A 25,130-nucleotide genomic window follows, 5' to 3' on the forward strand; every position below is an offset into this window, starting at 1 on the left:
GAGGATCTTGTAGGTTTTTGTGTCCCTTATTAGGAGGAAGAGTTTTGCTGGATGGTCTTAGAAAAGTGTTTTTCATTTTATTTTCAAACAGCAAATTTTGCATTCTGTAAGATGCAAAATGCCAGTGAACTGGCATTTGGTTGTTCTGGAAAACTCACAGTACTTTGAGAAGTCTTTGTGTAATATACATGCTGGAGCTTTTAACTACTCTGAGATGCAGCATTTCAATTGCTGCTGAAATTAAAGTCAGCATAAGATATTTAAGTGACTCTCTGCCATGAAGATAGCCTCTTTCAAGTGGGAAAATTCCATCTTCAGAAAATCACGATGTTGCAGAAGGTTACATGTATCCAATTTTGTTACTGGAGTTGATGATGGGAAGATTTAGGTGTGACTGTAAAGTGCTTTAGATATTTTGAATCTGATCTTTAAATTACAGTGTCTGAAATTATTCCAAGCAATTACTTTCTCCCACAAGCTGCTTAACTGTGAGCAACAGTGCATCCAAGTAGTCAAACTTTACGTCAGCCTATTGTTTTGGCAGGGTGAGTAATGATAATTTTGCTTATAGTATTTGGAAACATCAGGTAGAGGTATTTTGCACAAGAATGATCTCTGTCATCTGGCACGCATTTCCTTACCTTCCATGCACTAGAACCAGAATATCGACAGGATGTCCAAGGCATCAGCATCACTAATGAGGTACAGAAATCTGTCCGTGCCTGTTTATACCATTTTCATATTGTGGACAAAAATAAAAGAACCAGCTTTTCATAGCTGAAGAGACTCGAATCAACAGCCCTGATCCTCCTTTATTCCTTGCCATACCTTTAGTGCTGTATTTCAGTCTGAGATGTCCTGCTGCCTTCAAGAGGATTCTTTCAACAGTCAAATTTCTGTTCTGGAATATACTGAAGTGTGCAGCAGATACATGAAGTATCTAGGAATGAGACAACAATTTTGGGGTCTGTTTTCCTAGGAACCCTCACATCTCTGGCCTGGCAGGATGAGAAGGTGGCATGAGAAATTGGCAAATGGAGAAAGACCTCAAAATGATGTACCTTCTCTCTTAGGTACTGTTTTGGTCAATCCTTCTCTCTATACTTATGACTGATACTATTGGCTATTCAGGAGATGAGCAAGATAGAAAGGCTTAATTTTCACTCCTAGTATTCCATGGGGAATTTATGGCAAACATTAATATAAGATAATAATAAAACATAATATAAAACATCTAATATGATATAAAACATATAATATAATGAAAACATGAGCAGCCTGACGGACATACAGGGAGACTAAAACCTTTCCTGTCCCAAATTTTTTTGAAACACAGAAAATAATTCTAATACATGCTTCATTATAATTAAGTTCACATAACATTATGTAAAAGTACATTAAAGGGGAGGAAGTTTCACTCTAGGATGAAATTTTTCAGCATTGAGTGAATTGTATTTTCTTAAAGGTGCCTGATGGTTGTTATCACAATACTGTGTTTGGGTAGAGACAGAGATGTTCTGCTATGGTGGCAGAGCAGCAGCATGGATTGCACATCAAAAAAACATCTGGTGCTCTGTTACTTTAAAAAAGAAAACTCTAAATTCACATTAATAAACTGTAAACCTACCAAAATTGTTATAAACCTCCTTTAACATACCAGTGATTTCCAGCTGAAAGAGTAGAAATGAGTTGTGGCAAACAAGCTGCTATGTGAAAATTTGCCTTTCTTCCATGCTAAAGCACAAGGTATGATTAATGCTGGATTGTGTATACTCACTCTTCCCAAAAGTGAGAGACAAAAGCTATATATTGCTCCACAGTCAGATTTCCCTCTGAAGTTTGCTTAGGACATGCGTGTTCTAGCTTTGGTCTTTGGTATAGCCAGAAAACACTTTAAAATATTCAGCTACAGATTTCTCAGTCAAATGTGTGCACTGGTATTGATGGAAATGTGAACAAGGAAAACAGATCTCTCAGGAAAAAATGATGCTGTGTTACTATCATTTACTGAGGAAACCAAAGGAATATGGAAAGGTGTTTATGGTTCTTAGTTACTTCCCGAAATACATTGCTTTTATGCTTATATCATTATAGGAAATACTTAAGAGCTTAGTCCTGCCTTTCTATACAGAGTCATTAAAAGCATCTCTGACCCTCAGGAGATTGACCTAACAACCTTTTTACATTTAAATTTTGCAACTTGCACAAGAGTAGCCAATTTCTCTCTATTTTCACTGTGCAGCTGGAAGCAATTATTTTAAATATTTATTAAGAAACTAAAATGCTCTAAAGCTTACATTTCTGTGGTTAGTAAATTCACTTGTTTTTGCAGAGGTACAAATTATGATAGTGAAGATGATGAACTACTGACAACTTCCAGAGCCCAAATCATGTGTCTGGAAAGGGACACAGGCCTTAATTATCCCAGGATGTTACTGCTGACATTGTCAATCATTTGTAGAACTAAGCTTCTGCATCTGATGTTTGCAAGTATCCAGTAAATTTTTTCCCTATTTAAATTTCTGTGTTATAAAACAGTGAGTTGATGATTCCCCACTTTCCTCTTTGGTCTTCATTTCTCCAAACCCAGTGATGCAAATGATATTGTGACTTAACATGAAAGATAATAAAGTAGGAGGAAAATACTTAAGTCTGAAAAAATAGAAGAGAAATATCTTTCCCTCTAGAATTTTTTTTAAATTGAGAAAATTATTTATTATCTCACAATGATAAACTTGTACTGTCAATTTACATTGCAGTTATCTTCCAAGTATTTGAGCTCTCTTGAGTACAAATAAAAGGACAGTCTTCCATTCTCAGATGATTGCTTAAACAGCAGGGTGTTTTTAAGTGGGAAAAGGTAAGCAGTGTAATTTGGCCACAGGAGTGCTTGGGAGTAGCAAAAACATTTCTGCAAACCCAGGTTTGCTTGGATTTCTTTTGAGAAAGAACTGTTCCTAAGCACATTTTGTATTTTCTAAAATACAGAGAGCGATTACTTTTGTTATGCCAAAGTCAAAATACAATATCCATTCAACTGAAATGCTCAGGTTTACTGTATCTTGAGAAATGTGAATTATTTCCCAGGGCGAAAGTACATTAGAAATTGAACAAGGCACTATTATTGATTCCTTTGGCATTTATTCATTTCTTTCAAAAATGTATCTTTGGTTTTGTAAGGCTTTGCCTGCAATTGATTCATAAGAAAAGCAAAAATCTAGAGTTACATTCATGCTCTGAAGCACTACTTTGAGTGTGCCACAGATCACTCTGCTTTTGCTGTGCCAAGGAAATGAATGCTTATGAAATATTGGTGTGTTTGATCCCTGAACTCACCAGTGCAGCACATTTTTTGGTGCCACTGGTGGCAGCGGGGATCAGAAAGAGCAAGGCAAGTGGGATCCCAGGTGGAGGAAAGGGCACTTCATGGTAAAGTGCCCCATTTTTGCTGTTGAGTCAGTGTTGTTTTAATATACAGGTAATGTGTACACGTGAAACTGCAGTAACCTTGGCTTTCCTAATTGGCACAATGAATCAGTTCTTCAAACAGGAAACAACACTGTAATTAAGTTAACGTTTAAGCCACAATGCAGATAGCCAGAGCTTAATTCCTAGAATCACTACTTTCCCCTAGTATTATTTTAAAGAATTACAGCTGCAGAAAGATAATCCTGTTTGTTTGATAACAGGATTAGCAGCATATTGCCTCCTGAATTATGGGTTCTGAATTCAAGATCTGGAATTCATACTCAAAGTGCTTCTGTGCATGATTACTGGCAAGTAGGCTGATTATTTTTTGAGAGCTGTGATTGCAGAGCAGTAGTTCCTAACAATTTTAGTACATAATGCAATAGGGAAGGCATCTTTACAAAGTGCTTAGGCAGTAGAACTGGAAAGATCCTGTGTCTGGTCTGTGATATTTTGTGTGGTTTTATGAGTTTTTTTGGGGGGGACTTCTTTTTTGGTTGGTTTGTTTGTTTGTTTTGGTTTTTTTTTTTTTTTTTTTTTTTTTTTTTTTTTTTTTTTTTTTTTTTTTTTTTTTTGTTTTGTTTTGTTTTTGGGTTGTGTTTTGTTTTGGTTTTTTTTCCCCATCTGTATATTCTTTCTTGAGTGTTTAAAATTTCTGTCTTGGGAGAATAACAGTCTTCCTCAAAAATCATTCTTACTATCAAACATACATATGTATTTATACATTTTTTTTAGTAATATTTTTGAATTAAAAATGTCACTTGTTCAGTTGCTGCAAACTGGGAGGAAAAAACCAATTATGTTTGGTTACTCAAAACATTCATAACCCAAATGGAGGAGAAATAACAAAGCAGTCTTCCTTTCTCAGATTTTTTCATAAAATGGTCCATCCTGGGTGAAATTAACCTTTAAAGTCTTACGCACTGAGACTTATAAGCTGAGATGTTGCTAGGATTAAACAGCTCTGATATTGCCAGTCTGCCTTTATTTTCCACTTGTCAAAATCACATTATCTTCAACCATATTTATTCTGGAGGCTTTAGAAGTAGGACATGTTTCACTCACTAGTGTTGTCAATGATCCTGTTACATAAAAAACAGAAATACCAGGTAACTCTGTTTTCTGTCAGAAGAAATAAAGAATATCACATATACAAATAACACATGAACAGCTGGAAAAAGGTTCTGACATGTAATAAAAAATAGCATGTTGCTGGGAAATAATATGTAAACTTGAAATAATTATGTAGCTGACACCCTTCCTAAGCAGTGCACTTTTTCTGATTTAGCCTTAAATGGTTTTAGTGGGAAATCTCATGGTGTCCTACTGCCTGGAAACAGGGAGAAACACTTGATTATCAATATGGCTGGTGAAGCATATTCTGATGTGCTTCATTCTATGGTGAAACACATTGTAATGTGGGGAAATGTCTTCTACACCTTACTAATTTCTATTTGAGTTCAAATAAATATGTTGTAGAAAGGGCACAGGAGCATCTTAGGCAGTTTCTGTTGTTGGCACATCAATTTCTCCACAATAATAAACTTAGGAAGATCTTGTCAGCACTGAAGCTGCATTTACTGGAACTCCCCCTCATCGCAGCACTACAAACCCTTGTTAGTGGTGGTGATGTTGTTCGCTTCTGCTTAAAATGGAGCAATCCACTTCCCTGGCACTCACTGGCCTTAAGGGGAGAATCAGTCTCTGTCCTGGAGTTCCCTTCCTGCTGAAGGGGTGCAAGTACAGATCACTGTCTTGCACAAAATCCTTTGCTGTAAGAACTCGCTTATAAACCAAGTGTCCACTGGTGCCAGTTTCACTAAGATTTGAGTCAGATTATGTCAATTCCCTAAAGCATTGTAGCATTTGGCAGATAAAAATGTTCCGTTCTCTGTTCTGTTCAATACCAAGAATTTTGTGGTTTTTAAATAATATCTGATGCCATTAAACTGCACTGGAGTTTGCATTGGTGTGCAGACCTTTCGTAAAGGTTTCTAATGCTGTGTGACTGCCTTTTTAAGCAAGGACTTTCTTCCTTAGTTCCCTTAGTTAAACGTTTTCCACAAAATTAGCTGGTGTGTCCATGTGTAAGTGTTTTTTTCAAAACCTGCCAAGTCAGGGTGTAATTATGTTTTAGAAGAAATTAGTGTCTGCTCAGTTCTAAAGTCTGAATATTTGTGTATCAGACTATATAAGAGTTTAAATTGTGTAACAATGGCACCTTAATTAGTAGTCTTTACTAATCCTAGAATCTTTTGACTATATCTACTTATTAAACAGCTCTTTTCCTACCTTTGTGTTTATGGATATACTCAGGTCTCTGATGTTTGGCAACTTTGATGATATTTCAGTATCTACAGCAAGAAAAATACATGCAAAAAAAGAGAATGATTATATTGCATGATATAACAGGGATAGTTACAAATACATCTTTTTCACTCCTTGGCTGGGTTTTATTATTAGGTTATCAATATGGTAATATCCTGGAGTTAACAGCTGCTGGCACTGCATTAACAGCGTCTGTCAGGTTCTTTTCAAAAATACACTGTTTAACAGTTTCCAGGAAAATTCAGTTGTTCCTCAGCTCATTTTAGGGAGATCTTCTCAGTTTCACAGACAACTGAGTGAGAGCATGTCTGTGTATTTTGGGACAATCATGGCTAAGCACAGTTTTTATAGATTTGGCATATAAAGCTGTGCCAAAAGCACAGCACCTCTGAGTAAGAGGGAAGGTTTCAAGTATCTCTGTATAAAAAATGTGGATTTTTGTTTGTGGGCTTTGATCATTTTGGGAGTGACTGAAAGCACTCTGTAATGTATCTCTTCTGTATTGCAAGAGACAAGAAGTCCCATTCTTTGTGTTTAACTTTGTGGATAATTCTGCCTATGTTTGGGATTCTTCAGGAAATATTGTGCTCTTGGAGATAAGGTGGTTGGATTTTTTTTTTCTGGATATTTATGTCTATAAATGGAATGAATCTTCATCTCAGTTATTTATTATTCCCTTAATGCAGTCTCTGTATTTTCCCAGGAATATTCAGGTCCTGAAATGTTACTTTACTGGGCTGACAAAAACAAAAAAGTTTTAATAACAAAAATTACTGTGAAGATAGAAATTTAACAGATTACAGAGTTCTTCACTCTATTGTGACCTTCTCTTACTCTATAAGAGTGCCAAATATGTTCAAGTATGAGAAAGCAGTAGACTGTCACAATATTTAGTTCTTATACTACCAGTTTAAAAATTGCTTGGAGGACTGGTGACCCAAATGTATTTTTATATATGATAACTTTTGCATGAAGAAAGAGTGGAAAAGAGGGCTGGTAGAGGAGCTCACAACTAAGATATTGCTGGCTTTAGGTAGATATTCATGTTACCTCTGTTAATGTGACCTTAGTGATATAAATATTTCTTATTTAAAACTGATTAAGGATGAAGACTTGTACAAATGTAAATGTAAACTAGATACTGGAATTTCTGTTAAATGTTGGAGTTTAAAAGTAGTTTGATATCTTTGAAATGGCTTTTTTTTTCTATCAGTGATGGAAGTATACCTTCATATTGGTTAAGGTGACTCCTCAAAATGAAAGGGAAATGCCACTTTAGGAGTGTAATTACTTTTTTCTTTTAAGAGAGAGATATGCAGCTGTTCTCATGTCCTTTTTATCTCTTTAATACAATTTTTGCCAATAATAAAATCCCTCAAGAATTCTTTGTGTAAGTGATACTAGTCAGAAACCCTGTAAGTTGCAGTTTGAAACCAATAAAAGAATTTAAAAAGTAATTATTTAGCATTTATCTTTCTTGCAGAACTGAGACCCTGCTGATTCAGTTCATTCAGACTTGTGTACATTTTTATAAAAACGTGGTTTTGATAAATGTCCCTTCTTTAAGAACTCTCTATAGCCAACAAGGTGTCCTATCCAAATTTTTGAGCAAGTCTGTGAGCTGCTGGTAGTATTCATCTTTCATCTTTAAGTGAGTTTTCTTGCAGGTTTTTTAACTGTTTATGTTTTGTTGCTGAAGTTACACTGCTTGGAAAAAGAACAAGGTCTCTAATATGTGAACTATAACATTTTAAAGCCAAAGACAATGTGATTTCTGTTCTTGTGGAAAGTATATAGCAAAAGTAATCTGAGTTAAACAGCAAGGTGAAATCTATGTTAATTATTGGCCTAGTAGTGATTGCTCTGCAATTTATATAAATATAACCATGAGCTCAGTTGATTGACTCCTGATTTATCATATGGGAGAGAACAGTTAACTTTTGTGCATGTTGCATTTCTCAAAAAGCTTTGTCAGTTTCAAACTGAGCATCCACATCAAAATTCTCAGAAAAAGGGTTGTCTAGTTTTATAAAACTCTTTTTTTTTGAAATGGAACAGTAATTGAATTATATTGATACTATCTGTATTTTTGTCTGCAGAGCTAACCTTTCATGATGCCATATGTTGAAAGCAAAATGAAAAAAACCCTCACTTCTTCTAAGATGAATTATGAATTAGTTCCATTTTTATATTTTCTTGCAGAAGAGGATAATTAAGCAAAGAGAACGAGTGCAGTTAACAGCATATTATAGCATGCCATATATATTCAGGACCAATGATGAGTCTCATGCTCATTTCATGAGAAATCTTTCCAGTCTCTGCATTTTTTATGTGTTCATTGTTGTAGCTGAGCAGTAGCATCTTAGCCTTCAGGGTGAGCATCAGAACATAGGGCTTTTGTGGATAAAGAAAACATTCTAATGCACTGTGGTTCTTTTATTTTCCAGAATCATCCAGCCATACAACAAGAACAATCATGGTAAGTATAGAGGAGATTATAGGTATTGATCTGCCTATAGATATGATTTTTTTATTTTAAAACAAAGTAGGTATAGTAGTATCCTAAGCCATTGGCTTTTTTTTTTTTCTTAAATTTCAGTATCATTGTAGACATAAAATGAGTCCCTCTTTATTTCAAGAGAAATATTGGGGAAAAAATCAGAGATTTAAGAGCTTAAGAGGTAACAGTGCTGTCAGTTTGAATAGCTGAAAAATTAAAGTACAATTCTATGTTCTATGTTTAAGTGATTTTTGATTATGTCAAATTAATGTCAATAAGATTTCTTGCATTCTATGTATATTGCATGGGTCAGAGAACATTTAAATTTCAGAACAATAGCTGAGCAATTTTTTGCATAACATTCCTCAGAGGCCAGTTTCTGACTTTACCTTGAGTTTGATAATTTATTTGGGTGTTTGAGAGGATAGATACACCTTCAAAAATGAGATTAGAAAGCTTTATGTAAAAGCTTTATGTAAAAAAAAATGTTATGCACTTAGTGTCTATCTTGCATTTTTATAGGGTGCACAATGTTGGTCCCTTTCTTTTTTAAACTCATAATAAAGTTAGGTAAGGGCTGAACAACAATTCACATAGAGAAAACCTTTCTCAGTCTCTCATGATTGATGCCTGTTCTGTGGGTGTTTGAGGATAGGGCCTTCTGCTTTTGGAAAATACCAGTTTTTGAGGTGAGTGTTGAAATTTTAGAGTAAGCCCCAGCAAATCATGACATGGGCTTGTTTATTTCCATTCCTGCAGTTTTTAAGGCATCCCTTCAAGTTTATTTACCTCTTCTTTATTATGGCATTTATGGGATATGTAAATTCCCCCATGGATTTCTTCACTCTACAGAGGATAGTGAAAATAGTTCATTGCCTTTATAATCAATGGCCATTAATAATCCAGTGCAAATGAATTAGAAATAGGTAAGGAATACAGATCATAACAGATTTCAAAATAGTAGAGATGTCTGTTTCCTACTGGATGTGATGTAATCGTTTTTGGTTATGAATTTGTTTTAAATACACCCATTTCAAAAGATGATGCTTAGTTAGTCAAGTGTATTCCTCTGTTATAAAATTTTGGAAGGGATTGAAAAACTTTTCAATGTTTTTTCCATACTGCATTGGTTTTGGGAAAAGAGCAGGGCAATTGTGTTGAAGCTGGTGAACCCTTCACTCTGCTTTACCTTTGCTCTTTTTTGTCCTATTAATAATACTCTGAAGATACTCAGTCTCTCTTTTCGATTAATGCATCAGAACAGTTCTAAAAACTGAGCCAAAAGAGTGAGAATTTTTCCTATATGTTTTCTCTCACATCAAAACGTGTCCTAACTTTTAAAGAGAGAAGAAAAAAGTTTTTAAATAGCTTGAGTTCTTGAGGTTCCTGTGCTGTGAACCTCTCCAGACCTCTCTGCTGACAGTTCAGATGGCTCAGACCTCAAGTGAATGTTCTGCAGTCAGTGTGCAGTAATTGTTCATGGCACTAAAATAAAAAAAAAGGTAGAAATAAAAGTAAGTATTCTTCTTAGTGAGAAATTGTTATTGCAATGTCTGCTCTACTCTGCAACTAAAGCATAACTGAATGTGTAAAGACAAATTTCTTACTTCCCAATGAGTAAGTGGAAACTGTCAGTAAAACCAGGAAATATGGTATTCCTTGCATTAGAAACGGTATGAGATGATACATTCAGTACAGATGTAGTAAAGCAATGCTGCTGAGAGCCAATGTAAAATCCTACTGCAATAAACAGTTACTCTGAAATGAAGTCCCCTTTTTTGACTGGTTACAGTTATATTGTAACATAAAAAGTTAAAGCATGACCTGTAGTCATCAGAATGTGACAGGTACCACAGCAGATCTGTATTACTGCCTTGGCTGCTTTGATGTAAAAGAACTTTTGTCTTACCAAGGTGAAGTTTTTGAACTTCTTTAAAGTTGCATTTATAGGTGTTGAAATAATGTAAGGCATTAAATCTGATCCTGTCTCTGAAGATTCAGATTTACGCTGAAGTCAAAGCTAGCAAGGTATTGAGTGTGCTCTGCTAAAATAACAAAGTCCAGTTTTTCAGAGGACATTACAAGAATTTTCTTCTGTGTTTAAATGCAATGATAGCTGCCTATTTGTGTTTCAGATTCTTGTTCATGAAAATAAAAACCCAGAAAATATTTTAAGCATCTGTGTGATGGGGGGAGAGGGAGAGCCTGCTCTGTTTTGACTATAAAATAAATTTCTTTTTATTCTGTGCATAGTTGCCTAGCTTAATATTTCATTACTAATTTACTGGTTTCCATAAATAGCTGTTTACTTCAAAATGATACCTCGGAAGGCATGATTTATTTAGAGGTTATATGGCTTGTTTGCCATATATGACAAACAGGCACTATAAACATGGCAGTATTTTAGCCCAGATGCTTTTGCAAGACAGCTGTCATCTTTTAGGAGGGTTGTTTCTTTTGGGGTTTTTAGTGGGTTTGTTTCCCTTACACAGTAAAGCGATTGACTTAGATTTTCAGCATTACAAATAATTGTAGGTGTTTGTGAAAGGTTTGGTAGCAAATCCAGAGGTTCCAAAATCATACTTGTGTTGAGTACTTGGTTATTTTCTTATATATGATCTGTTGTTTGAAAATCATTCATTTTTAATAGCCTTTGGGTTTTTTAATGAAATTCTATACCCAAAGTGGTTGTGTGCCTGCATACTATTATCAACATTTGCGACTTCATGCTGTGAAGAGGTTTTGAGTATTAATTTTTGCATTCATCTCACATTTCTATAAATAAGTAAACCAGCCCCAAGCCTTGATGTTTATTAAAGGTATAATGCTAATCCCTTTGGAAATAGGAATACTTCAGGTGTGGCAAAAGAGAATCAATACCTGATTTAAACTTAAGGTAATTCTAAACTTGTTTTAAATGATGGATTGTATAATTAGGTCAATGCAAAATATATGGAACCAATTAATATGGGTTATTCCCAGTCATCTAAGCATAGCTGATTTCTTCTAGTGATTTTTTTTTCCTTATAGAGAGCTTCTTTTTCTCTGCTTGCTTTCAATTGATTTTTTTTTTTTTTGTTTGTTTAAAGATGCAACAAAAAACCATTTAAAAATGTTAATTTAAGGGAATGGGAATGTTTTTCTTTTAAAAACAATTGGGGAAAATGTAAGAAATCATGAATTGAAATCTGTTTAGGAATTTATGGTAGTCCAGTTAAACATTCCTTCAGCCATAGTATAAATGTTCACTGTTAATTTTTACACTTTGAATTACTGTGGGTGCTATGTATTTTATTTCAAAGCTGAATGTCTTTTCAGACCTGAGTGTCTTTTCAGAATTTTTAGTGGCTCTCAATGAATAAATGTTTGACCACTTATATAGCAGTACCAACTGGGCAACTTATAGGCAGGAACCTTGGCTGGAATTTAGAATCTGGGTCCCATTTCTGAATTTGTACAGGATTTCTCCCTTGTCTTACCATCATGCATCTCAGTGTCCTTGTGCTTCTCTGAGAGCCAGTGAGGACAGGAGATGTACTCTCAGTAATAAAAATGCTATATTAAGTTGCCACTTTAAGGTGTTTTTGGGATGGTATCCAGACTTCATTGGACTCATAGCTGCCACTAGAGCAGATATCACGTGTATAGTGATCCTATACAGTAATTTCCTTAGTTTCCCTGCCACAGCAAAGCCTTATGCCAGGTGTGCCTTTTGTTGAAAGACCTGATGTACGGTTGTAACTCTCTGCTGCTCCCAGAAGATTTGACAGGGACAAAGACATGTAGCTTCTTTGTGAAGAGACTACCAGCATTCCTCGGAAGTTGGAGGTGTCTCAGTTGCCCACTGTGAAATGAATGCAGATGGGAAATTCATGCCCCTGCCGGGTGAGTTTTGATGAGCAGCACTTGCAAGCAGCAGAGAAATGGATCAGCAGGGGGCAGGTGAAGCTGCCCCAGTCTTTATGTAAAGTCCTCCTTGTTGAAGACCTTGGAAAGACTGCCTTTGGTCTCTGAGGGTGCATTCACTCTTCAGCTTGGACACCACCTGTTTGACAGGTGAGACTCTTCCCAGATACAACCCTGTGACGACTTCAATATTTGTGTTGTTTAAGGGACGCAAGTTTGCCTGAATCAGAGCTCCCTTTGTCTTGAGGAGTTTTTCTTTCAAGTGTGATCAGCTTTTTTCTCCTGATGTCTTTTGAGCATGGAACAGTTTTGTCCCAGAGGAACAAGAGTTCTCAGTGAATGTGCTCAGACTGAGATGAAGAATTTGGGAGAAAGAAGTTACTCATCACAGGGGAAGATTTGTCCAAAATGCATACTCCTGATGCTCAGGTGCTGCTCTGATGTGGCCCTGACATGCAGACCCTTAGCACCAGTGGCTGTGTTGGTAACTCAGAGCACAGCTCATTAGTGATGTACAGAGTCAAAATCAAAGCACCAGCAGCTGATTGCCTATGGTGGTGTGTGAGGAAATTACTGAAGCTTTTTGCAAGCAGAGTTTTAAATGAGAAGGACTTCTGTGGTAGCACAGGGAGTATTCTTGAGGCTTTCATAACCTTTCTGGCATAACTAGGAGGGAAAATTGAGTTCATCATCATAAAAGAAAAGCATTTAATGAGTACTTTGTATGAAAGTTAATTTTGCTCTTGGTGTTGATATTAGTGTGACAGTGGCATTGAATGCTCATTTTCATGCACATCGGTGACTATATTTTTTGAGAGCAACTAATGAACTGATTTCCTGGTCAAGAGCTTCAATTGTTTTTATTAACTTGAAATTAATGTGGTCCCTAGCCCAGACTGGAGAACAATGGTCTTATTTTCTCTTGTCCTTCTGTGAAATGTAATTAATTTCTTCAAACAGCTTGAAAGGGCTGGGTTAGAAGGGAAATAAAAGAGAAAATTCTAACCAATTTGATGCAACAAAAATGAGATTATATTGTAAGCCTTGTGTCATTTTCTATAACGTTATCTCTTGCCTGGAATGAGGGTTAGGGGCTAAAAAAATTAGAAAAAACAGAACTTCAGAATTAGTTGCAATATCTGGCTCTGCCAGGGGAAAAAATGTCGTGAAAAGACAAGTACTTTTTCCATCAAGCTTCACTGTTTTTCAGAGTTTATGCCACAGGAAAGACGCTTTTTGTACCTTGTACATTTTCTGGACATTTTTTGCCTGCACTTCTTATCTTGACTAAAGGAAATATTCAATTATGAAAGGAGCCTGGGCAAAGATCTGAATCATTACATGAGATACCTTAAATGCATTATTGAGTAGGGAAACACAACAAATATATACCATTGGAGCCCTTGAATGTTCCTCTGTAGTGTATGGCACAGGAAATTGCCAGATACAAATATTGAATGGGAAATCTGATGTGTGGCAATGTTTTCCATGTATGACTCCTTACTCTCTCTCTGAGCACCACCCCCTGTGTACAAGAAGAGATCAGCAGTTAAAAACCTTCATGAATTTCTAATTTCATAGCACCTATGTACTTTATCCTGAATTTAAAATATTGAATTACTGAATTACTTCTAGTAGCATGTCTTTTAGGTCTTTTTCCCCACCAGAGCCAATATGAAAAAATATGTGAAAGCCAAATTGCAGTCTAGACACTGATTGAAAAAATGGAAAAAAAAAAAAGGTAAATATTTTAAAAGGGCTACAAAGATAGATTAATGATCCTATGTGCAACAATTAAATTCACCCTAAATCTTCTTTGTTTTTAAGACAAAGTAAAATAACTTAGCTCTAAGAAAGATTTATATGTGACTCACTCAAATATGATGTCTTGTTTCTCCTCTTCTTGTTTGGTTTTGTTACATGAGATCTAAGGAATCACAGAGGAGATGGCTCAGTTACTTGCAGTAGCATAATTAATAGATGGAAGTTTTCTGTCCAGTGCATAAAATTTGTCCTAGTGGAGAGAGCAAATGGTGTGGATTGGGGTTTTGTCATAATGTGAATATAATGTCAGTGTAAGAATTGTTCAGAAAAAATGATGCCCTTGTTTATATTTTCTGGCTTTTATGTTTTTATGACATGATTTAAGAGATCAGTTCTGTGCTCTGTTCTGCTGATTTTGTGGGTACTGCCAGTCCCTTTCTTACTCATGACTGTGAAGCTGTTCCCCTAATTAGGGGGTACTCCCACAAATGTGCAGCACTGGGTGCACTTTAGGAATGTTACAAAAATGCTATCAATAATGCGGAATACTGGTGTTATTTCACCAACAAATTAGTACTTCTTCCTAAGAAAACATGATGTTGAATCCATGTGAGATAAAGTAAGCAAATTTTCATCTTTGTATAATGTCTTCTATTGTAACTGGTTCTGTCCAATTGTTGTTAGTCCTGCTGCTAATCGATTATGTGGAAAGAAGATTAAGATTTCCAAGATTAACATTTTTATCATGGTGTATTCTTCCAAAACATTCGCTATAGATGATACAGAAAACATTTTCACTCTCTCCTCATGTGTAAGAAGGCAGCTTCTCTTGTTAGATCTGAGTACTTGCTCTCATTGCACAATTACTCTGAGTAAAGGGAAATCAATGCATCATTTTCAGTTTGATGTTATCAGCTGTGAAATGCATGCAGATGTACTGCAGGTAGCTCTAACTAGATAAAGACCAGTGAGTAAACCTAAGAACCACGGCATCAACATGGTGATATAAACCTTTGTTTTCCAGCTTCCATTCAGGTTAACAGCAGGAACAAACCATTTGTCTTATTCAGTGACTTCTATTTAAAAACAAAACCAGGCAGAGTAAGGGCCTGCAAAGTGAGAAGTATGCATTTTTTGGAGTTAGTTTAATGCCATAAGTGGATGAAAAAATAGGTCTTTTGTCTCATTGCTTGGGATGTTAGTTTTTTGCTCAGAAAATGTTAATTCTCTCCTAAAATCAATGGGTTTCTGTTTCTGAATTGCTTAGTTCATAGAATTGACTCATGCCTCAATATCTTTTCTTCTATAAAATGGCATTAGCAATAGTTAATTTAGTTTTTAAAGAGCTTGAAAACCTATGCATAAAACATGTCAATGGGCACAGGCTGGTTGTTATCTTACCCCCAGGTACTGATTGAGGCAGATGAGCTGGGTCTTGAGACGTGTGTAGGCTGCCCTTTAAAGCAGAATTCGTTAAAGGAATTATGCTTATTCTCAGACAAACACCTTTCCCTTTTATTATGATTTCAGCATGCTGCTCCCCACATCCATATGACTAATGGGAAGGCCTTGCAAGCCAGTGCAAGTGCCATTAAGACAAGCACCATTCCAGTCATCAAGAGACAGAGGCAAAATTGGCTTGATGCTTCAGATGATGGTTTCTTTATAGCTACAGAAGAGACCAGGTAAGAAAAAATGAAATCTTAGCAGGGAATGAGGCTTCACTGCATACGTGTTACTGATTCATTATTTCAATAACAGTTTTTTGCCATTATTATCTGAGGTTGCATTACAGCAAAGAGGCATGTTTGGCACATGCCAAACTTTGCATCTTCTATCTACTGATATTTATCAGCATTTCATTAATAATGCTTAGTGCTACTTCTTTGTGGCAAAGATTAGAACTTTTAAATTTCACTTATTTTAGTTCATATACAATGAGGTTTAGGGCACCTCTGATCATCCAGCAAAATATAAATGCATCTACAGTGTAGGCTATCCTCTGAAATTTTGAACTTAAAAAATAGTGCACAGCGAAGAAATATACAGCTGATAGCATCTTTTCCAGGCTAGAAGTCGATTTCCTTTAAAAGCAACTGAGATGATAATCTCCTTCAACCTTTCATTCACAGATTAATTGGTAAAATTTAATGAGCTTCTGCTTTCCCCAAAAGTGCTTGATATCATGGAAGAGTCACTATTTTTCTGGAGGTTCCTCTATTCTGTTCTTGTCTTCCCCTGTCTGGCCCCTCCTTGATTTAATTCAGACTAAGACAAGTTACAGTCTGTTTTTTGTTTTTTTCTTTTAAAAGGGTCTGTTATTTAAAAACCTTTAATATCTTGCTTAATTACAGCAAGTAACATCAGACTGTTCCTCACTTCTGTGATTATTTCACAAGCCTAGAAAATCTGGTAGTTGAAGAAAAATGTAGATAATAAAAAGAGGGAAGAGAAAGAATATATACATACAAAGATAAGTATGGAAAATGTGCACATTTAATGCCATTAATGGCAGATTCGTCTACACAAGTTAACATACTAGCACATGATAATCTGGTGGTTATTTCAATTTAATTGATTATGGCACTTTATGGTTTTTTTTGAGGAATGCAACAATTCAGAGAGAATAGTAAGAGGCTGCTGAGCTGATGAGCTCTTAGGCTTCTGATTCCAGCCCAGATTGATAGCATTTTGAGAGTTGTTTGATACAAAGACTTTAGTAATATCAGGCTAATCCCTAGCAATTGGATCCTGAAAGTGAGACTGATTACCTTTTGAAGTTTTAGAATTTTCAATTTAATTTTTTCCCAGTGTTATAGAGAAGTGCCTGTCAAAGGATGAGAAGAGTCTTACATGGGCACTGATCTGAGAGGCAGCCCAGACAACTTACCTGGATTAGATGTTTAAATTGCAGGTGGTTGAAGTGTAGTGGGATGAGTCCTGGCTTTGCAAATCACTCATCTGTGATAGCTCTGCTTGTTCTCATCCCAGGAAATCCCCCTCCTCACTCCAGGGCTGCAGACCCCATACCCAGACCAGGGAGAAAGCAGAGCTGTCTCTGGCTCTGCAGCCAGGGTGGGGCACAAGCAAGGCACTTAGTCCTCAGGGGTCTGTGTCTGCTACTCTTCTCCAAATAATGAACAGTTTAAAGTAATATTTGAAACCTCCTGGTATGGGGAACACAGGGAAGTTGGACCTCACTGACACTCCTCAAACAAGGAGGTGCCTGAACATGTGCTGTTGCATCACTCTGGCAGGTGCTGGAGCAGCGCAGCAGGGAATGTTTTTTATCCTTTGAAACTATTTCACATGAGATCTGTTCCTTGTCTTTCACAGAGGTTTTCCATTTTGGATTTTTTTTTTGTTTTGTTTTTTTGGTACTTTCCTGTCCTCATACCATCTCCATTGACTCCTTCCCTCACATGTGTCTCCTTTCTAATTTTTTCCTTTGATTCCTTTCACCTTTGCTCCGAGATTATTTAGAGCTGGGGTAGCTTGTTCTCCTCTGGGCTCTGCAAGTCTCCAGCCTTTAGAGCTCCAAGTGGAAAGCACTGCCTGGTTCTGCTGCTAGGAATGCCCTGATGTCCAAGAGAACAATTAAATGCTCTGTTCTTTGAGGGCAGGTGGAGACCGACAGCAGTCCCTGACAGGCAGCCTGTCCTTTGATAGGAGATCATGCAGCTCAGCACTGCCAGGACAAAGTTGAAAAGCAAAGTTGAATGCAATATAATTGCAATGGGAAGAGATGGCTAGGGAGGAGATTTTTGAAAAAGCAGCACACAATTTACCCAGTTCTGACAAAGAATGAAAAAAAAAAAAAAAAAACCAACCAAAAAAAGCAGCAAATAAGAATAAGCTGCCAGGGAGCAGCCATTAGGTTCTGAACATGTTCTGAACACTCAGATAAGAAATAATCACCCCATCTAAGGTCACAACTGGATCTTCAGGGAACTTTTTTGTGCTCCATCAGGATCCAATCTGTTTTATCATGTGAATTTGTTCATTAAAAATACATATGAGAGAGACACATGCTAATTATAGCAAAAGGAAAAAATATTTTCAGTGTAATTGAAGCCTGCAAGAAAGGAAATATTTTTCAGTATTGTTTGCAACAGTCCACAACAATTTCCATTTCTCTGTCCTAAAATATTTCTTTTTGTCTAGTGAATTAATGCTTAATATGCACATGTCTATAAAATATCAAGTAGGGAGCCTAGAGGGTAAATTTTTGCAGAAATTTAGCTTAAAAAGCCAATAATAGATTGTTGATATTTGCAGAGGAAAAAAAAAAAAAGAGTAATAATATTGCTTCTAGACTAAAAGAGGAGGTACCAGTCTCTTTCATGCTAATCAAACCCAAGATGCACATGAGCATTCTCAAAGTTATAATTCATCTATAGATAAGGTGAATATGTGTATTTATTACTCCATTTTAGAAGAATTTTTAGTAATATTTTTAATAATCACCCTTCCCTCTCTGAATTTAAGCAGCAGTATTATTTCTGTATCTAATTGCTTCTGTATCTAATTGCTCACATATTTGTGGTATTGGTAGCAATGGATGTGAAATATTAAGAGCAGTGAAAATAACTATGGGAATTATATATCATCTGAGCTTTCCATGGTAACCCTCGGAGTTACCCTGGAATTTTAGGGCAGTGCCCTTCTCTCTACACTCAGGCCGGAGTTCAGCAATGCCTGCAGGTAGTCTTAAAAATCAGTGTGAGCTGGTGTATCGTGGAAACACAAGGACTGGAGTTTACATCTGAAGTTTAACACATTTTTGGGTGCTAATCTGCCCTTCTGAGTAGAACAGGAATGTGTTTTGTATCAGTTGTAATGCACATCCTCATACATTTCAGCTTGGCTTTTGTTTTAAATTGTAGCTATTTGAAAGCCATTGGCTCCCTTGTTGTTTATCAGTTTCTGCACATCTGAGAAAAAATGGCAGTGGAAATTCCATTTGTGTTTCCCTATTTCCCAGCCTGCTTGCCTCTGCAGAGCTGGCTGCATACTAACACGGTGCTGATCCCCAGTTGTTATTGCCCACGGCCACTTTGGGGGAGAGACAGAGTTTTTCCATCTGTCTGCATGTTAGTGCCTTGAAGGGATCACCATCATGAATTTTGTTATGTGGATGTCCTTCTGAATACTGTCAGTGTGCTCAGTGAATTTTTCCAATGAATACAGAGGTCCCCAGTTCTGCTGGTTCATTTCTAGTGACAACCTGCACTCTTCATTCCAAATCCTCCCTGATGCCTGTGTGAGACCAGCTCCCATGGGATTTCCCTGCCCCTGATCAGTCACAGGCTCACAGCAGGGACTAATCTAGGCAGAAAACTGCATGGCAGTTCGAGAACACTTACCTTTTGACATTACATCGTAATTTTGTTGACCTTTACAGGATTTAATATTTTTGTATTTTTCTTTATTCGTATCCTTTTCAAATGAAAAAGAAATTCTCATTCCCTACTGTGAAGTAACTTGCTCAAGATTTTATTCTGAAGTGCACATCTGTTTACAGAATTCATTGAAAAAAAATCAGTCTTTAAAGAGCCTCATGTTTATCACTGCTCACCAGAAGGGTGTCCTTACTTTTTTTTAATATCCCTAGATATTAGTTGCTAGGATTCTCCTAGCACTACATGCATGCTTTAGGATAAGCCAGAAGTCTCCTAATTATAAAAACATTTTATTAATTTCATTTTACTAAATCAGTTAGTTTTGCTATAAGGAAGTATTTTGGGTGATGTGGATTCCATTGTAGATGCAATAGAGGTCAACAGAGAAAATGACCATATTGTGAGGAACTAAATTTCTTATACAGAATTGCTATTCTGGGAATTAATAATTGAAAAAATTGAACAGTTCATTATGGTCTTCAGAACCTTAGTAAAATGTAATATATTTGCTTAATATATCTTGAGTTATATATGATACAAACATAACCTTTGAGTAAAATTAATAATATTACTGTTGAATCATTCAATGTCAAGGGGAATATATCTGTTGATAAAAACTTTCCTCACCAATTCTAGGTATGCAGTGTGCCTCTATTTCCTATACAAACGCTCTGTCCCTAACAGAGTGCATGTGCATGCCACTGATCAGACTTGTGTAGGGACAGCTAAAACACTGGTTGGTAAATGAATTTTTTTTTTTTTCAGCATTTGCATTATAAGAAATGTGTGGAAATGTTTGGCTGACTGCGCTATAGCAGCGGATTCTATGTGCTTTCCCTTCATGGGCCAAAAAGCATATTTGCATATAGATCTGCAGTTGAATGACTCAATGCTTGTTTCCTTTCAGTGCTGAAGCAGTTAGAAACCTTCTCACGGTAAGTGCAACTCCATTGGGAATGAGTTAACTGCAACTGCTAAAATTAGAACGTGATCTTTAGCTGTTACCAGCAGACATGGCTTCCTTTTTTTGCTGATAAAATGATTTGAGAGGCATCCCTGTGGCAGCATTATATAGGCAATTTTCTTATCCCTCACTTCATGTTCTGTCTCCAAAAGGCAAAATCTTCCCTTGATTTGTTGAGGTGCTACGTAAGGATATCACAATTGCTGTGATAATTACCTGGTACCACTCATTTTTATTTATGCATGTCTCATAGCACACACAAAAAAGCTGAAAATCCAAAGCTGCATGTTGGGAAAGAAGAGAATGTGTGACAACCAGCTTCTGCAGAATGTTGAGTCTTGCTGTGCTGTCAGTGGTCTGCTTCTCATGCAGAAGTGGGGGAGAGCCATGCTAGTGCTCATCACCCTTCGTGCTCCTGCACGTGCTGCTGGCCCTCTCTGCAGTGCAGCTTTATCTGTGGAAAGCCCAGCCTGTACCTCGTACACAACCTGCACACAAACTGAAAACCTGCGGGAGCCAAAGCCCGAGTTAAGAGTTGTGGGTGACCTGCCCCTGCCCCCTCTCTCTCCCACGTGTGTTTTAAGCCAGGCTTAGGCAAGGTCATGCACAGTGCTTGAGTTGCAGCACGTTGCCAGGAGAAAATGGAAAACTGGAGGAGTAAGGCTTTGGTGCCTGGGGTCTGATGCACAGTGCAGAGCTGCAGGTCTCCATCCGAGCCAGAATTCCAGTGCTAACTGTTCTGCTCCTTCTTCCTCTTCACACGTGCAATTGCTATCACATAAATGTCCATGTGTATGTTTACTCTTTCTTTTCCAGTTGGCCCCAGCTGTGCAAAAAAATTGTGTGCCAAAACAAAAAAAAGGTATTTTTGACCTTTGTTTTTTGTAAAGATGAGGCACTTTGATTTGAATTGGGATCCTGGTTTTGAACTACACCACACTTGGATCCTGGGCATAGTGTATTTTCATTTCTTACCTGCATGGCACCATGGCCTTTAGATCCCAGTCCTGTAACCAGCTGCAAGAAGATGCCTGCCTGCACTCTTGGAGCATCAGCTGCAAGCCTGACAATGTGATGCACCAGCTCTCTAACAAAAAGCCGTATCAGCCTCTAAGGATGTAATTTTCCATCTCCTTTACTTCTGTTGTATTATATAGTTGTCATGCATCTTGAAAAGCAGGGATTACAGAATATATCCCTTAGAATTCTGTTTAATTCCTGCTGATAGGATTGCAAATATCTTATTGATTGGCCACATCTGAGTCCAGGTGAACTGACAGTTCTCTCCAGTCACTGTGACAATACTGTGTGTGAAGAATTTCGGGAGGAATTGTCCTTGCTACAGTTTAGGAGCCATCCTACTTGGTTAACTTCCATTCAAAACTGTTATATGCTCATGGGAGAGCATAAAAGTTTCTGTGAGATGTTATTTTGATCTTATTTTGTGCGGTCTATTCATGAATGCTGTGCACTGTTCACATCTTATAAACTATACTTTTCTGACCCCCAGCTGAGGTATTGTAATATGGAATCACAAGCAGCAGCATAGAAACTACATCATAATCTCTTACCATTCATTTCTCATTGAGCAGCTTTCACGGGTCTAAAGACATTTTTTTCTTTCAGTATTTACCTACATGATTTTTTCCTGTTGGACTCTTTATAATACCTACTAAATCGAAGTAACACTATTGTGATAATGCAAATGTTTGTTTTTAAAAGCAGGTTCATTCCATGGAACTAAAAACAACTCATTTGAAGAATGTGAATATTTTTTTAACTTAGGGAGTCATGGCTACATACAAGGAAAACATGTCTACAAAAACCCCTCAGAGCTCAGTGTAAATTGTGCCATTGGATAGAGCTGGGAGGTTTGAAAAACACCTACTGTTATGGGGTTTGCTTTATCAGTCTTCAGAGCAAATGGAACACAATACAATTCTGGTTTGGAGCTGTAGATTAATCTTCTCACAGTTTAAAAAGGAGTTTCAGTAGCACTGCAGTAAGCTACTTACCCTATCTAAAGCCACATGGCAGTGGAAGGATGTTGCAGTGTTTGGAGCACTTGCCTAGGACCTGGAAAACCATGATCCAGTTCCCTTCTTCCTCACAGATCTCCCATGACATGTCAATCAAGTCTTTTAAGTCTATATCTCCAAACATTTATATACCTAACTCCTCAGACACAAAATTAAGAAGGTGCCTAAGAGCTTGCTTGAAGATTTGGAGGCCTGAAGAATCAGATGAAGCCTTCTCGTTCTTCCAGAGCACTGCTCCACACGGAGCCGGTCAGAAGCCTTAGAGGGGATCTTCTTTCAGAGAAAACTCGTTACCTTTATTGGTAATGAAGTCTCATGGAAATGCCACCCACAGGAGCCCAGAAGCTGTTGACTGAAACTGGATGATTTGTTAGTTTCAAAGCTGTCTGCAGTGATTAGCAGGTGCAAATTAATTAGCACACAGCTTTGGTGATGACCGCAGGGAGGCTGAGGCTAGGAACAGATGGCTGTAAATGACCTAGTTACTGCTGCCTGAAGAGTCACACCTTTGGCTCTGGTGAAATGATCCTGCCCTGTTGTGAGCAGAAATTCAAATATGCTGCCTCTCCAGGGGGGCTTAGATACTAAAGTTTGCTTTGTAATTGCATCTCAGGTCAAAGCTTGAATGTGGTTAATTCACATGGCTCAGCTAAAAAACAGAGGCACGTTTAGGAGGGTCACTCAGCCACTTGCAATCTTCTCCACTGCCGTTGATAATTTTTCTCTCACATTCATACAGTTGGTGCAAAAATAACCAGAAAATTTTATATTTGGGAAGGAAATACAATTTCCAAAATTGTAATTTTTTTTTTTTTGTAAAATTTTGTTGCCTTGGGAAACTTGGGAGGGAAAGAAAACCTCAACAACTTATATGAAATACAGGGATGATAAATGCATTATGGATTGTATTAAACATAGATGTTGGTGGAGAAGCTCCTATATAAGCACTTGACTTTTCCAAAAAACTTGTTTTCTTTGTTGGACCTTCCAGGACCAATTCAGCAAAGCACTTAAATCCATTCCTGAGGTCAGCCCATCAGCTAGAGTGCATCACCAATACACTCTGTATGATGTTGATGTTAGATTGGTATGCCATGCAGTTCTTTTAACCTGTTTTCTTATGGTTCTTGACAAATTTAGAGTTTCCTGCAGTGTGGTTAGGCATTTCAAAAGGGTTTTCTTTTCAGAAGCTGTTTTTTGTGTTTGCACAGAGGATTTGGTGTAGCTGAACCCAATCCTCTTTATCAAATGTTTTAACTGAAAGTCTTAGGGCTTAGCTTTTTGTTAGCTTGCTTCTTAGCTTTTTCCTAAATCCACATACCCAGTGGGAATGTGTCATCTTGTAATATTTGGCCGTCTTCTATTGTGGGAGTTAAAACCAATTTGGTTTTGAACAAGAAGAAATTTTTCTATAAATAAGCATCTTTGTATGGGAAGCCAATTTCTCTGTCAAAACCCTGGGAAACAATCAAAGCAAAATAAAAATGCAAACTTGTCAGACCAACATATTTAATATCAAACAAAAGATAGAGACAACATTAATTATACAGCTGTTACCTATAGTGAGGCTAGAGTAACATCAGCTTAGGGCTAAAATTAGTCCACTCTCTCCATTCCTGTGCATAAACCATGGTAATTTCTCACATTAGATCTTAGATATTGATGATTGTAATCCTCAAATACGGTTTAATATCACTGTTCAGGGATATTTTTCACTTTTTATTATTTCTGTGCAATGTGAGCAATAACTCATAGAAGCTGGACACAGAGTTAAGAATTATTTCATCTGAAGGCAGAGAAATACATAGCAATAATGTACATGTAGGCAGGGAAACTGTAAGTCCTGTGGTGAACACATTGTTGCTAAAGTTAAACAGCAAAAAAGATTATAAAATTGTACAGTGGTGAATGTGTTCAAAAATATGGTGTCAGTGATCCTCACAGTCTTAAAATTCACACAGAACTGCCCACTAAATTTAATTTCTAAGTTGTCCTTTATCAGAGTCTTCATTTCAAATTACAGATAGAGGATTTAATTCTGAATTAGTCAATATTTCATTGTATGTATTTAATCACTCATTCTCAATACTTTCCCTGATAATTTTGGATTTTTTTAAACTCATGACCCTCTGGCATAAATGTAGGTAAGGCTGTGGAAAAACAAGTGTTGGTTGGTCTCTTTTTGTGCAAAAAGCTTGCATAAGTAACTACATAGGCATTTTAAATATAAAATACCACGGAGAACATATTGACTGTGACTGTGAAAGTCAATCACAGAGATAAGTAACAGCTCTTGTAAAAACATCTAAGAAGACTTGATCGGCTGTTTTTGTAACTTGTGCTATGAGTAGAGGCTAAAACATTTACTTGACAAAATACTATTCAAGTGTTGTGAAGAAAATACAGATCCAAACTTTAAAATTCCAAGGTTGCCTCTTGTTTGATGTGAGACACCATACAAGTAATTTAATTCAGGCTTTCTCTAGCTCCACCATTTTGCCTGTAAGCTTGAGTGATATTGATGTACAGCTACTGTTAAGGATGCTGTGCAGTTTTTAATTAGCCAGTCCAACAAGAACTATGAGATACTGATGTGAAAAGCGCTGGCCATAAATGTGGAGAGCAGGATGAGTGGCAGAAAATGAACTTGAATAGACCTTTGGTCGCGTAAATATTTTTAAAAAATTTTAAAAATCTTCAACCCTTGACATGAAAATGACCTTAGAAATTAGCATTAAATCATTCTGTGGCAAAGCTTT

The 25,130-nt window shown here is 36.9% G+C and overlaps 1 protein-coding gene across 1 annotated transcript in view; it reads left to right on the forward strand.

Moving 5' to 3' along the window:
* The window catches only part of MTA3 (metastasis associated 1 family member 3), a 133,625-nt gene that overhangs the window by 100,821 nt on the left and 7,674 nt on the right, over positions 1–25,130 (forward strand). Inside the window, exons 17-19 of the mRNA XM_041477090.1 lie at positions 8,244–8,275; positions 15,497–15,651; positions 20,276–20,303. Coding sequence (XP_041333024.1) covers positions 8,244–8,275; positions 15,497–15,651; positions 20,276–20,303 — 215 coding nt within the window. The remainder of the gene's footprint in view (positions 1–8,243; positions 8,276–15,496; positions 15,652–20,275; positions 20,304–25,130) is intronic.

The sequence above is a fragment of the Pyrgilauda ruficollis genome, unplaced genomic scaffold (assembly GCF_017590135.1).
Source record: "Pyrgilauda ruficollis isolate IOZ18807 unplaced genomic scaffold, ASM1759013v1 scaffold4, whole genome shotgun sequence".
NCBI lineage: Eukaryota > Metazoa > Chordata > Aves > Passeriformes > Passeridae > Pyrgilauda > Pyrgilauda ruficollis.